The 13,894-nt window shown below is 38.0% G+C and overlaps 1 protein-coding gene across 4 annotated transcripts in view; it reads right to left on the bottom strand.

The window, feature by feature from the left end:
* Positions 1–703: 703 nt before the first annotated feature.
* The window catches only part of LOC124157419 (protein rolling stone-like), a 179,629-nt gene continuing 166,438 nt past the window's right edge, over positions 704–13,894 (bottom strand). For 3 of the 4 annotated variants that reach the window (XM_046532115.1, XM_046532117.1, XM_046532118.1), the window contains exons 2-6: positions 13,336–13,444; positions 8,184–8,340; positions 7,420–7,614; positions 5,069–5,185; positions 704–1,804 (exon numbers count right to left, since the gene is read on the bottom strand). In XM_046532115.1, coding sequence (XP_046388071.1) covers positions 1,326–1,804; positions 5,069–5,185; positions 7,420–7,614; positions 8,184–8,340; positions 13,336–13,444 — 1,057 coding nt within the window. In that variant the 3' untranslated portion in view covers positions 704–1,325. The remainder of the gene's footprint in view (positions 1,805–5,068; positions 5,186–7,419; positions 7,615–8,183; positions 8,341–13,335; positions 13,445–13,894) is intronic. The other variant, XM_046532116.1, reaches the window with a different exon arrangement.

Raw genomic sequence — 13,894 nt, 5'->3', positions numbered from 1 at the left:
GCAAAAATGCTACGTACAAAAGGGATGGAAAAGTCTCTTGGGGCTCAGTCCAGCAGTCATGCTAAGCAAAGAACCACACCATCTCGAAAGCGTTAAGAACAGAAGAAAACAAGAGATTCCATCAGAAATGGAATCAAGTTGAGGCCATTCTGAAAAAAATATGTATGCACATAGTGATTTGTAACTTGACGTAATTCACATTTTGGAAGTGTCACCTACTAGTTTTGATATGACTTATTAAAGTCTGAGAATCAGACAATCAAGAGAGTTAGCCTGCATCGACCAAACAATTTTGGCCATGGCCATTTAAATATTAGGTCTGCAAGGGCATTAACTTGCTGAATCCTACAGTTAGCTATCTGTATTACCAAAGCATCGTAGCAGTGTCTCTGTGTGTGGGAGGTAGGCTTCAGCTACTCCAAAGATTTTCTGGGTGGCCTTGAATTGAGGCAGCAAATGCTGAGGCTGGGGACGACAATAGTAGTGTATGTGTGAACTGTTGGGAATTGTAATAGAGTTTGTATGCTTACTAGTGTTCGTCGACTTTTTTGTCAGATTTTTCTTCAGAAATGTTTGCTAAAAATGAGGAAATTCACGTGTCTCATCATAGAAAAGGAGTTCATCCAACTTCCCTTAAAATATTCAAAAAGGAATCAGATCAGGAAGCAAAAATAAGGGGGGATATAAAATACACCACTTGAACTAATTTTGCTGAACTGCTTTTAATAGCATTTAAATCTAATAAAATGCAAAGTTCTCAAATTGGAATGACTTACACCTTAAATAACGACTCGACACACGCACACACTCACACTGCGACTATTATTCATGATATGTTCAGGCTGAAATTGCTATGTAAAGAGATCCTACTCCAAGCACATGTATGGACAACAATATTACATTATACAGCAGAACTTTATAACAAGTAGCATCTCTTTAAAATGCAGCAAACAATATTTTAAAAATTCCTTACAATTATTCACATATTTGTTCCAATGCTCTTTACAAAACATGATAATGCTACGTTTGTGCCATTTAATGAGCTAAGTGCTTAGATTCCCACCTACAACATTAAAAACATCATATTTCAAGTACAACAAGTAATTCTAAAAAATTGGAATGAAATTCGTGCATGGAAAATAGACCATGCAGCGATATATGAGTTCTTTCATAATTAAATTTATCTTTTTTTGATCGATGAAGAAAAGCCACACAAAAAAACTCACATTTTGGAGAGCTTAATACATTTTAAAAATATCACAGAATGTTGTATTCTGGCTACAACTCCATTAACATGTACAAAATCACTGGAAATGTCCTCAACCTCACACAGGGTTTATTATCACTGATGAGATTGATCCTTTGGAGGCACTAAAGCCATTACTGTCAATCACATCGAAAGCGTGCTCCCCAATATTGGCACCTCTGTTATCTTCGCCTTCCGTAACGTAGAAATTTCCTGGTCGCTTCAGTCTTTGACCCAAACTACCCCTAAGTAAGCTCAGTCCATAGAGGGATGAGTGTATGATGAGAACCAAAATAAATGCTCCCAATAAAGTGGGTACCGCAAGTGTCCATGGCTTACTCCAATCAAGCTGAGGGTAGATTTTGGTGGACCTGTCTCTACTTGTTCCGCCAGCCAGGAAATATATAATGGTGAAGATGGAGTAAAAGATTGATAAGGTCACAGGGAAGTAGAAGTGATGAAGCCTGTAAGGATGTGCAATCAGTACCAAATCAGTCAACATGAGGGCAGAGTTGATACCGTGTACAAGAATTCCCACTGCTGTTGGTGGACCTTTTTCTGAAATGGAAATGCAAGAAAAATTACAATCAGAAGGAAAAAAATACTCTTGAATCAATTTTTTTTAATGAAACACCATTCACAGAAAGTTTAACCTGCCTTAATTTATAAAAGAGGCAGCTTATATCTAAATTTTTTAATTGAAAATGTACTTTTTAATGCAACTTCACTTCTTATACTATAACAAATGGGATTGTGGCAAGCATATTTTTCGATTTTTTGCAGTGCACATATTTGTTGTGTGACAGTTCTCCCAGCTTTTCTGCTGGCATCGTCTGGACCCCCCCTCCCAAAAATATAAAAACACAATTATTTTCCTTCATAAATGAAAACAAAATATTGAAAAATCATGAAAAGTGTCAAAATTAGTTTAAAATTAACACTCTTCTTAGTACCCTGTTTTTCAAAAATTTCCTCCCCTGGTTTCCCCCCAAATGAAATTCCTGACTACGCCACTGTTTCTGACACAACAATACTTTACTGGACTAATGCCACACTACTCTGAGGATGACTGCCATGATATCACACAACTGCAGAAACCTAAAACTACCTTGATTAGAATATTCCATCACTGCAAGCAACTCTGTTCAAAAGTTGTTTGTAATTTACCTCTGAAGAAAGGAGTGATTGCAAAAATGGTGCACCACCAGACTGTTTACAGCTTTCTAAGTCAACTCTGAGTACTTTCATACAGCCAATACCATTTATCAAGCATTGCATTGCTCTTGTGGATTAATTAGCAGCCTTTTAACACTTTTTTTCTGAATCACAGTCAGAATTAATAACAAAAAATATTTTGCTGAGTGCAATGATTGACATGCTCCGAGACTTTTGTAGGGATGGTGATAATTTTACGTTTCATGAATTAATTATCATCAAATCATGAATATAATATTTTAGTTTTTAAAAATTACTTTGGATTATTATTTTCTGAAACTTATTGTTTTGTCTTTTTGAAGCTCTAACACATGAATGGAAATTTTTGGAACAGGTGAAATCAATTTTTCATCAGGAAACGTCTCACAGTAGCAGTTGTAGTCAGCAGAAATCAGCCCGTGTTATGTCAACCTGACTCACACTCATTTAAAATTTTCTGCACAAAAAGTCCTCTGGGCACTGTGGCACGGATCTAGCTTCCCCAGTGTATTTCCACCTCTCTCAAAACCAGGGATAACAATCACATTTATGGTGTGCAGCAGACTGCCTCTACCCGTTTTTCCTCAACAAATATTTTCCGAGCAAATATGGTCCGTGAGACGCTGGGCACCTTTTCGGCACATTGAGGCTACCCAGGTCGGCGATTTTCAGTCGTCTTACTTCCTTGATGTTACAAATGACTCGCCAGCAATACACTCAAAAAAAGTGTTGATTCTGAACTCATGAAATTGTAAAATACGCAAAATATGTAGTATTATATAATAAATATTAAAGAAAGGAAAATATTATCTATTCTTGACTCATTTTACGCTGCTATGCTTCTTTCTGCTAGGTTCCAGATGGGTTCTAGTTACAGCCCCAAGTACTCGGAGATTTAAACAAGCGCGCCTTGCGCATTTACCGGAAACTACCACATTTCAACTTATTTTTAATGTAAAAATTAAGGATATTTATAAAAGTTTTCATAGAAATTCTGATGAGTAATTCTATATAAATTTTTAATGCTATTAGATCAAATATTACGTTAAATGAGATACCAATGTAATGAATGTAATCAAGCGTTAAAAAAGCTGCTGTCGAAGGCGCCCAACCCGCCATGTTCAATCGAGTTCAATCGGTTAGTGCGAAAATCCATTTGTTTCCGAGAAAGAGCAGCTGTGTCAGAGTAATAACGGAATTAGAACAGTATCCGTACTCTCATTTATTTTGGACTTCACTCGACGAAAAATAATTGATTGCCAGTGAAGTGCGATGGGCTTCGGTGCTGGCTGCGACTCATTTGACTCAAGGTTAGTTTCGTTTGCCCACCATTCTTTGTGATACAAGTACCAAACCGATTATGCCCTTATTTGACTTATCGTTCGGTGAGTTTATGTAAGTTCTTTGCTTGGATGCTGTGTTTACCTTCAAGTGAGTGTGCGAAGTTGTTGAGTAAGAGTAATCGCGTTCAGCCAATGGTACCGTGGTACCGTCGCTACCGTTGAGTGACGGGTCTCTTTGACCTTCCGCTCCCCTATTCACCTGTATGCTATACTTATGGTGTAAATATCACGGCATGTTAACTGAACGCAGTGTGCAAATCGTCTCAGGCGACTGATGTCAAAACTTGGTTTCCTTGATTAGCAATATTGGCATTACGTGAAAAGTGAACAAACTCATATATTCCAGAAATTTTCAGGCTTTAAAGCCGCTCAGTATTCCTGCGACCTATCATTCCATGCTGTTGATATTGAGAAGAAATGCCGTAATGTGGAACTCGAGTATTTATATCATTTACTTCCTGCCCTATGTAACTTGAGAAAGAAGTTCTCTTTGATATTTATCCAAAGAAGAAAATCTCTTTGATATTTATCCAAAAATCTCTTCAAATTTATTTGAGCCCACCAGCAACAACCTGTTCTGCGGAATATCGTATTTGGCTCTTGGAAGGGTTAAGAACAACGGATTCCTGCAGTGAGGAGGATCATAAATGAATGGGAGTGTTGGGCATTATTGCAGAGGAGTGGCCGGTAAGCTTAGGGTCTTGCTACGCTGGGTCACAGGCAGGGCCTAAATGCATCTGACCATTGCTACCTCAGCAGTCATTTCCCTTCCCACGTGCCAGGTATAGCCGACGTGCGGTCGTTTGCGCTGAAAAATCTGCAACAGCTGTAACTGACATTAGGTCTTCTGTGTATGAAAAATCTGGTCAGCTCCACCTGACATTCGGCACGAAAGGGTTAAGTTATATACACTTATTTTTAATAGATTTTGGTTGCAGTTTTGCTGCTAATTTTTTTTCAGAATTGCCTAAGTTTGATGCTGGGGCTGGGGAGAAAAAATTGTTGGGTCTATGGGCATAACAATACCTAAATACGGGGCTGACAATGACTGGCGTGGAGGTCAAATTGTAAATGAGTAGCTTATTTTATTTTAATATGAAATAATATATGCTTCACCTTAATGAGAGAGTGAAATGAAGTGTTAATACAATGAATAAATTAAGAGAACAGAATATTGACTGGCAATAAATAATCAGTCAGCATTTATTAATTACTGATGATAATCAAGTAACTCACAGTATTAGCGACTATTTTCAGGGAGGTTTGAAGTTTCTTCTTATCTTACCAGATTGATAAACAAGACCCCAGTAAAGGATAGTGATGGCCGGTGCGATGACACATGCAGTTGTGTGCAGGGCCCAGTAGCACTGATAAAGGACTGGCATTTCATTCATCTTTGAACCTGTGGAAAAATTTTTTGGAAATTTTTTTCAAATCAAAACTATTCGCTGAGTTTTTGCACATTTATTGAAATATTCTCTTAAGGAGACAATCATACTTTAGGTTGTTAATCATTTCTCATTGTCACCTTTATAATAGAATTCATACGTTCATTGAGTTAACCCTTTCCTGTGGACACCTATGAAAGGAAAATGTTTTGCGTGCTACAAGTATACATGAGAATATTTTAAACCTCTATGTCGAGAGCTCCTTTGTTGTGGAGGGGTTGCCTAGGTACTTGTCCCTCCAATTTGGCACCTAATTCATTGAGGGGGTGACCAGCCATTACCTAGCAGCCAATGGACCTTCAACCCTTTGTTAGCATGATTCCACAGTCAACTTATAGCTTAGGCAGTGATATTTAAGAATAAGTAATGTGTATGATTTTCAATAATTTACAATTACATAAGAATGACAAACATTTTTTAAACAATTGTTGAATTTTTAATAAAGATACTGTGTTGATAATGACAAAGTTTGTAAACACAAGGTACATACTAAGACTTTTACTCCAGAAGTCAGTTAAAAATAATGCTAAAATTACATTGAAAAATTGCATACGCACAGAAAAAATGAAGAATTCATTTCAAAATATAAAAAATTCTAGTTCGCTGCAAATTTTTCTTTGTAAAAGTCATTGACAATTCTACCTCTTCACCACAGATTCCTGCTGTTAGGAGGATCATAAATGAGTAGGAAAGACGAGCCCATTTGTGGAGGAGTGGCACTAAGGTCTCGCTATGCTGTGACACAGCTAGGACCTGAATACTTCCGACCATTGCTAACTCAGCAGTCACTTCTCTTCTCCTGTGTTGCTATAGCCGAGATTCCTTCATTTGTGTTGAAAAGTTCACGCTGGATATAGCCGACGTTAGGTCTTTTGCCTATGAAAATGATCGTCGGTTGTTGCATTCAACACAAAAGGGTAAACTAGTAGAATACTATGAATCAGTCTTATCAGTTGTGTACATTATTGATATCAAATGAAGCAGTAATGAAATTATTTGAAAGGTTGTTTCACCTACTCAGACTCCCTTGGAGTGTTACCTGAACATTCCAAACCTAACATGTCATTCAGGAGGTACTCCATAACTAACATAGAGCCATGATGAGAAAATTTTCAAAGGATAGAGATTTTAAAACTTCTTAAGTGGGAAAACTTACTATAAGTCAATGAAGGTAAATTTATGGCTCACTGGCTATTGTCATTTTAACTCCAAGCGACTCTTAATCTTACTGAGAAACTATGGCAACTAGCTACCAATCTATTTCAGAATTAAAATAATCATTAGATGAACTCTTAGATGGCAGGAACATTTTTATATGTTTTGCACAGTATATAACTTCTGAAAAAAAGTTTTTTTAATATTTTTAAGACATTTGGCCAGGTTAGAGGGGAAAAATATTTCTCGTTTCTCTCCTGCACAGGCTGGTAGTTAAAATCACATAATCCGACAGCCCAAGGGTTCAGTGATGCATTGTGGCAAGTGGGTTGCTATATCACAAGATCAAATCATCTCAACGAGAAAATTTAATTACTTTCTATCAATGGAACATTAATATAATCAACACTACACACTTTAAAGGTATTATACCGAATGAAAAATGAAATTTATGTAAAGATCTTCCAAGACGTCTTATGCAGGTAAAAGAAATATGTTATTCGGGCATTGCCAGTTAAGATTTATTTGCTAGGAAAATTAATTCAGCAGGACCTTTATATTAAGTGATAGATGCCGAACAAAAACCAATGGACATGAGGTAGAGATGACTTGCCATGCTTATTTTCCCACTCTAGCTGCTGCCAAACAGGGGGATGGACTTCTTTGTAAGTGAAGGGAGATTTCTGTTGTGTATCACTGAATGCTTCAGTGAAGAAACTCCTCGCTCTGTATTTTTTGCTGGTAACCCTTATGACGGATATTTACAATTTTAGCTGCCTTACGAAACAGATCAACATTGCAATATGAGATTTACTCACAAAAATCTTTCTATATATTGCATTTATTTAAAGTTTCTTATATTTTTTTATCATATGTGATTTTTCTGAAAGAAAGTTTATGATAAAAATTTACCTTGTAGTGAATGAAATGCTCTCAAAATTCAGAGGAACACACCACAGGAATTTTGGATTACTAATCAATCCTAATCAGTTGTTTTTTTGTAGAATTCATGATGAATTATGTGAAAACTCACCATCTTTTCTGGAAAATTTCTTCTGGAGTATAATGACTGCTCCCAGCACTGCTTGGACAGTGCAGGCTGTAATTCCCCAGTTTGTAAGATAAATGGGCCATTTTGCAACGTACGGAAATCCTGTATCCTCTACTGGCTCAGTTTTGTTTTTTTCCAAGAAAAATATTGGCTCTGATGAGGTCTCTGTATCGCCTGCTGGTGATGGTATTGTTGGATTAATCAAAAAAGGAGGAGAAAAAATGACTCATCAGGTCCACATTGGGGAATTAAGGAAAAGTGGATTTAATGCCAATGAATGATTATTTATATATTTATTAAGTGTTCAGGCTTCACTTGGTGAAACCACATCTATAGTGCGAAATAAATCACTTTGAAATGTAAAAACTTGATAATGACTATATATACTAGTAAAACCATCTAAACCCAGAGTCGGAACAAAAAAAGTTTTTGTGGAACATTACTAAGTGATTTATTTTGCATTATATGAATATTTAGTTTCAATAATTGATTTGAACCAGGTTTCTGGAAAAAAATGTTTCCATTATCGATGCCAGTCAACTTTAAGCCCAAATTTCATTTATTAAGTAGTTATGACAATTCTCTAGTGGAGTGGTTTGTGTGTTGTAAAAGGTATTTTTGAAGTTCTCATGGCATTTTAGGCTTTTGGAGTGAAAGTCTCTATCATATTTTTGTACAGACTTGTTTAAAAACTTTTAACTTGGAAACAACATGACGAGAAAATTTTGTTGATAGTCATACATTACCTGTAGCAGATATTTCATATCTTGACTTGGGGCTTTCAATACTGGTTCCTTTCTTTGGAATCTCACACATTGATGAGATTAGGATTCCCAGGAAAGTTGCTGCTAGGAGTAGCCTATACACAAGATATGGCAGACATATTCCTGCTCCTCTTTGCCACTGAAAGAGAGAAGAAATTATAATTTATTTTTCCTAGGTATCATTTTACATGAATATGAATTAATGTAATAAATTCCAAATGGCCACTTCTCTGGAGATCCTAGCAAGTCAAGGAATTTCATTGTGTCTAGGAAGCCATGGGATTTATGAGTAAATGGAATATCATATTTGCTGTTGACCCTTCTGCTTCTGTAAACATAAATCCATGAGTGCACCGGTGGCTACAGATAAAGTCTACAAGAATGTATGGACATCTCTTCTGACTATCTCTACCAGGTCCTTCTAATCTTTACGGCTCATATTCTTTCTTTCATGAATTGGACAATTGGCAATCCTCTCTTCATACCCTAACTTGACCCTCTCTCATTTAATATCAATTGCATTCCCTTTCCTTGTGGTAATAGCTGTCCTTCAGTTATCCTCTCAATGTGCTCGAGGGAGTACATGGGATAAATTACTGTCCGTTCTAAACTTGGTGGCCCCTGCATGAATCTCGGTCTATTTTACCTGTTGTGTGCAAGTCTATTTTTGAGATGTACCATTTCACAGGGTTGTAGGTTAAAATTTCCATTTTTGCTTGGGACTTGACTCCATTCAAGGTCTATGCTTGGTGCTTTGCCTCCGCTCCACAATTTCCCCACCACAGCCACTTTCTCCTCTACTCGCTGGAATTCTGAGCAGTAAGGGACCTCCAAGCTTTGACCTGGCTGTAGATGCATGGAAGAATTTTAACTATTGTGGGTAAATATCAACCGATTTCCTTGGTTTTGGGTACAATTTGAAAAGAAAATTACAATCAAACTTCATATCCGTATGATGCAACACTTTCCTGGCGAACAGAATAAATACACCTTTCTCAGGTTTCTGCACGGGTAAAAAATTCTTAGAGCATTCGACTTAGCTCTGGCAATCATAATTCTTTTCAGAGTTCGATCCTAAGAGCTGCTGAATGAATATCCGGTATCTCTGTTGACATTTTTACTTTGATGAGACGGGACGTTTTGGGTTCCATCTCGTCAAAATAAAATTGTCAACAGAGATACCGAATATTCGACCAGAAGCTCTTGGAATCGAACTCTGAAAAGAATTATGATTACCAGAGCTAAGGCCGTTTTCCAATTCGCAATTATTCACCCTTCGTGCACTTTTCGATCGTCAACTTACGGATGTGACGACAGCAAGGGTGGATCCAATCGGTTGAGGGCGCAAGGGAACGAAGGGTAAGTGAACTAGGGAACGCGGATGCTCCCTCGCTCCCTTCCCCTCGTAGGAAGCGGACGTCAAAATGGCGGCAATGGAAAACTCAGGAATCTTGAACTGGAGTTTTAAGTAATTTTGTGTTTATTATGTGAGCTCTTCTACGTTATATTATATCGGCATTGTGAATTCTTGCTCTTCGCATGCAAAAATATAAGTATAAAGGTGAAATTGATTCTTAAATCAACCACCAGATATTCTAGCACTACCCCGTGCGTCACATTTCGTTACTGCCAATAGTTCGCATTATTTCCGTTCACACTTTATGGCGCCAGTAGAGCATTAGTAAGGGAACAGGGTGCAAGGGAGAAAGGGATCAAGGGAATGAGTGCATACTACGTGGATTGGAAAACGGCCTAAGTCTACGCTGGTCCATGGTCCTCTGCGACAACAATTGGGGGACTCTACCAATCCTGCCCCTCCTGATGCTGGGTTTCAGTGGTTGCTTCAAATATTTAGGTATTCAGTAGCTTTGAGAATGGGTGGTGGGACAAAGCTGGAAATGTCAGCGCTCTTATAATTTCTATCCCACGCAGAAACCCGAGAAAAGTTTATTTATTCATGCACATAGTATTTGTTTTATAGATTTTGGCCGATGAAATAAGTTTTAAAAAATTATGAGAATTATATACACTAAGGATGACATTTGCCATTAAAGAATCATTCGGCTTAGCCGGGATTTGAACCAGGATCTCCCGATTGCTGGTCAGGTATGCTAGTGGTAACACCACCGAGCCACCTTCTTCCAAGACAAATCTCAGACTGGATTAAGCAAACATGGTGTTTACATCTCAAGTCCACACTGTGGCACAGGAAATGAATGTTGTGCTTATTTAGCCACTGTCGAAGAAATAAACCTTTTCTTGCTATTCTGTGTTGGACATTTTTCAGAGTACTGCATTAAACGAGTAACTTCGTACACAGTCACACGCACATAAATTGGTGGTGTAACTGGTAGTATACCTGACAGGCAATCGGGAGATCCAGGTTCGAATCCTGGCTAAGGCAAATGATTTTCCCATGGAGCATTCCATCCTTGGTTTATATAACTTTGCATTCGTGCACTTGACTGCATAAAAAGTTACTTGTTTTATACAGTGCGTAGAAAATTTTTGGAAGTTTCACTAATTTGTCCCATAGTGGTGGGGTCCTTTCTGTAGGCCCTCAGAGGGGTGTCACAAAAAAAAACGCACTACGAAAAAAGCACAAAGTTTATCCTTTTTGAGTTGCAAAAGGAATCCAACCACTATCTTCTTAGACAGAAGGAACACCAAGCTATTAACCCATCTATCTTCTTCTTAAACTCCCTATATGTGCATTTGTTATAATGTACTGCAGGCTTATCCTTATTAGTAGTAATAACTAAACCATGTAAAAATGCTAAATGTCAAAATACCAAGTAAACTAGTAACATTCTAAGACCGTGCTAGTAACTATGCATTTAACACTGCAACAGACCCCCGTTATTACGAAGTTCGAGGGACCTGAAATCGGAGGTTCGTAATATCGAAGTTCGTATGAACGTTTCTTTTAGGAATCATCGCAAAAAAGATAAACTTTGTCAAAATTTCTTGTCTCTTCAATATATTATACTTACAGTCGCACGTGCTGAATAGCTTGAGAGTCATATGTGTAATGTATTCAATTAAAATATGCGCAAATATATTAATACAATAGCATTCGTATGGTTTTATCAATTGAAGAATGCGGCATGATGCAATCGAGGGTTAATATCTTTCTAAATACAGTTAGTCCTCGTTATACGAAAAAGATGCGTTCCAAGACCTTGTTCTTGAGTTGATAAACCTATGCAAGGGCGTATGAAACGTGCGGTTATCCTGTAGAATGCAACAGTGCATTTAAATCGAAAAAAAAAATCGCACGTCGAGCCGAAAGAAATCGCTATCCGCGGGAAGAAAGAAAGGGTGAAACGCTGACAGTTCCTAACTTCACACCGGATTAAGCGATACTTTGTTCACACTATGCTCAAAGTGCGAGTTCCTCTATGCCACACCACATCGCATCGGCCAACTCCAAAGGCACCACGTTTGAAATTTCGGGCACGCTTGAATTTTTCTAATGTTCGTATCTCTTAAAGTGCGTGAGAAGAGGACATTAAGTAAGTCCAACTTACGAGCGGTAGTAAGTTGGTCATCACGATTCCATAGGAATGAAGCTTATTTTATGATGTTACGTGCATACTGAAGTAGCCTCTACTGAAGAAAGAATTATATGACGGTCTTGGGCTCAGCGAACGAGGAGAACATAAACGTAGCGTTGTGTATATCCTCCTAAATGCCGTTGCTTATTCGTGGAACTTCGTAATAAAGATCTTTTTGTAACCGCCGGGACCAGGACTGAATTTCGTAATTTCGTATTAACGTTTTTTTTACCATAGATTGGATTGGCCTTTACGCCAGGACCTACGATTTGCTTCGTAATAACGAGAACGTCATAATACCGTTGTTAGTGGTAACGAGAATCTACTGTAAGTTTAAAACACTGAAAAAGACAATTGCTGCTCATGAAGTGAGTTGGAGGACCACCAGAACAGTAATGACAAAGATAGGGTGGGTGAAGTGGTGCAGATGCACAAGAGGAGTATACCTGAGCTATTTATTGTATTAGATGTTGACACACCTGAAGGATGAGGTGAACTGTGGTGGATGGTCATGAGAAATGTACCTGAGCTTTTGTATTGCTTGATGACTCGCCTCCAAGCTGCTGAAAGTTTACATTCCCTGGTAACGTAACCCCTACCTCAAACTGTCACATTGGCCCTTGTGCACTTTCTTTGCACATATCTACAGTGGCGCCGACTCCATGGGGCCCGAAGGGGCAAGAGCCCCCTCAAAAATTCGTTATGGGTGTGAGGAAAAAATGTGTCTGGCTTGTCGATTTTCCTCGGAGTGTCCAGATATCGACATTCGAGTTATCAGGGTTCTAATGCTGATCATACGACTCTTCTAAAATGTTTAAAAAACTTAAAACTCACTACTTATAAAATTTCCCGTAGCAAGATCCCCGGTTTGGGCCGCCCAAATATTTTTTGTAAGTCGGCGTCCCTTCACGTGACATGTACATGTGCACTTTATTCACTGTGCGCTTTTTTCGCATAATCCTCAGGAAAAAGGTCGGGATTGAATTACAAGGGTCATATATCTGCTCTGCCCCTCCTGGCAGAATAAAAGACTATGACCTCCTCGGCAATTTCTTGCACAGAGAGGAAAGCTTGCGATGTAGCTACCGCAGCTGAATGGTAAAACGGTAATTTTCCCTCATCCTAATGGCAGGTAATGCATCAAAATTGTCAGTACCTGTTTAACTTAAATTTTTGTCCTAAATATTCTCTGTATTCTGGAAGATATCTGTTAGAATATCAATAGACACGAACTCATTAGTGATCTTCATTCATCCTCATTGAGGCTGCCAATTTTTCATCGCCAATAACTTGAGAAGTAGTTGACGGATTGAAAAATGGAGAAATGCATCTTTTTATTGATTCTATCGCTATAAACAATGACATAAAAGTGATGAATGAGCAAATTATCATCTGGTGGTCTGAAATAATGAAAAGTTGTTTTAGTTCTAATCCCAAATATCCTTGTGTGGTATGCTCTATGTTTTATAGAAAGATAGGGTTAGTATGGAATCAACCCTACAATATTTATTCCTTGTACTTAACGGCTAACACTTTATCAAGCTGCATAAACTAGTATTTAAGTGATCAATAATTACCTGACATTGTACAAATACTTCTGGATTCTCATGTTGCAACTTAAACAGATGAGGTTTGACTCTGCTTCGCCAGTTACCGACCAAATTTGCTGCTGGCCGCATAGGAGACCTGGAATCATAGAGATTTTATTTCAGTTTTTTCTTATATTTTTATACTATTTAAAACATACACTTAGAGCCATCCTCTGCTCATTAAACATTTGATGCACTCAGTTGCGTAGCCAAGGGGCAAACGCCCCCCAAACTCATTAATTTTAGCAGAAAATTTTAAACCGATAAAACAAGTTCATTCTATTCCACCAATATGTTCTAGCAAAACACCTTTCGGACAACCCATTAATTGTGTAATTTCATGTGCCAAAATAGTATAAAATGTGATTTCTAGGGATAAAAATGTTCACATTTTCCCAGAGGGAGGGTTCCACCCCCTGGCCCCCCCGGTTGTGCCCCCAACACATCGTCCCGCCTACGCCCCTGGATGCAATGCAAGGAATGTGTAAATGTAAGAGATTGAAAAGTCTTCAATAAAAATAACAAGAGAGAAAGAAAACCTAAATTG

Source organism: Ischnura elegans, chromosome 4 (genome assembly GCF_921293095.1).
Source record: "Ischnura elegans chromosome 4, ioIscEleg1.1, whole genome shotgun sequence".
Lineage (NCBI taxonomy): Eukaryota > Metazoa > Arthropoda > Insecta > Odonata > Coenagrionidae > Ischnura > Ischnura elegans.
The sequence above is the reverse complement of the archived record's forward strand: the minus strand, read 5'-3'. Positions and strand labels throughout refer to the sequence as shown.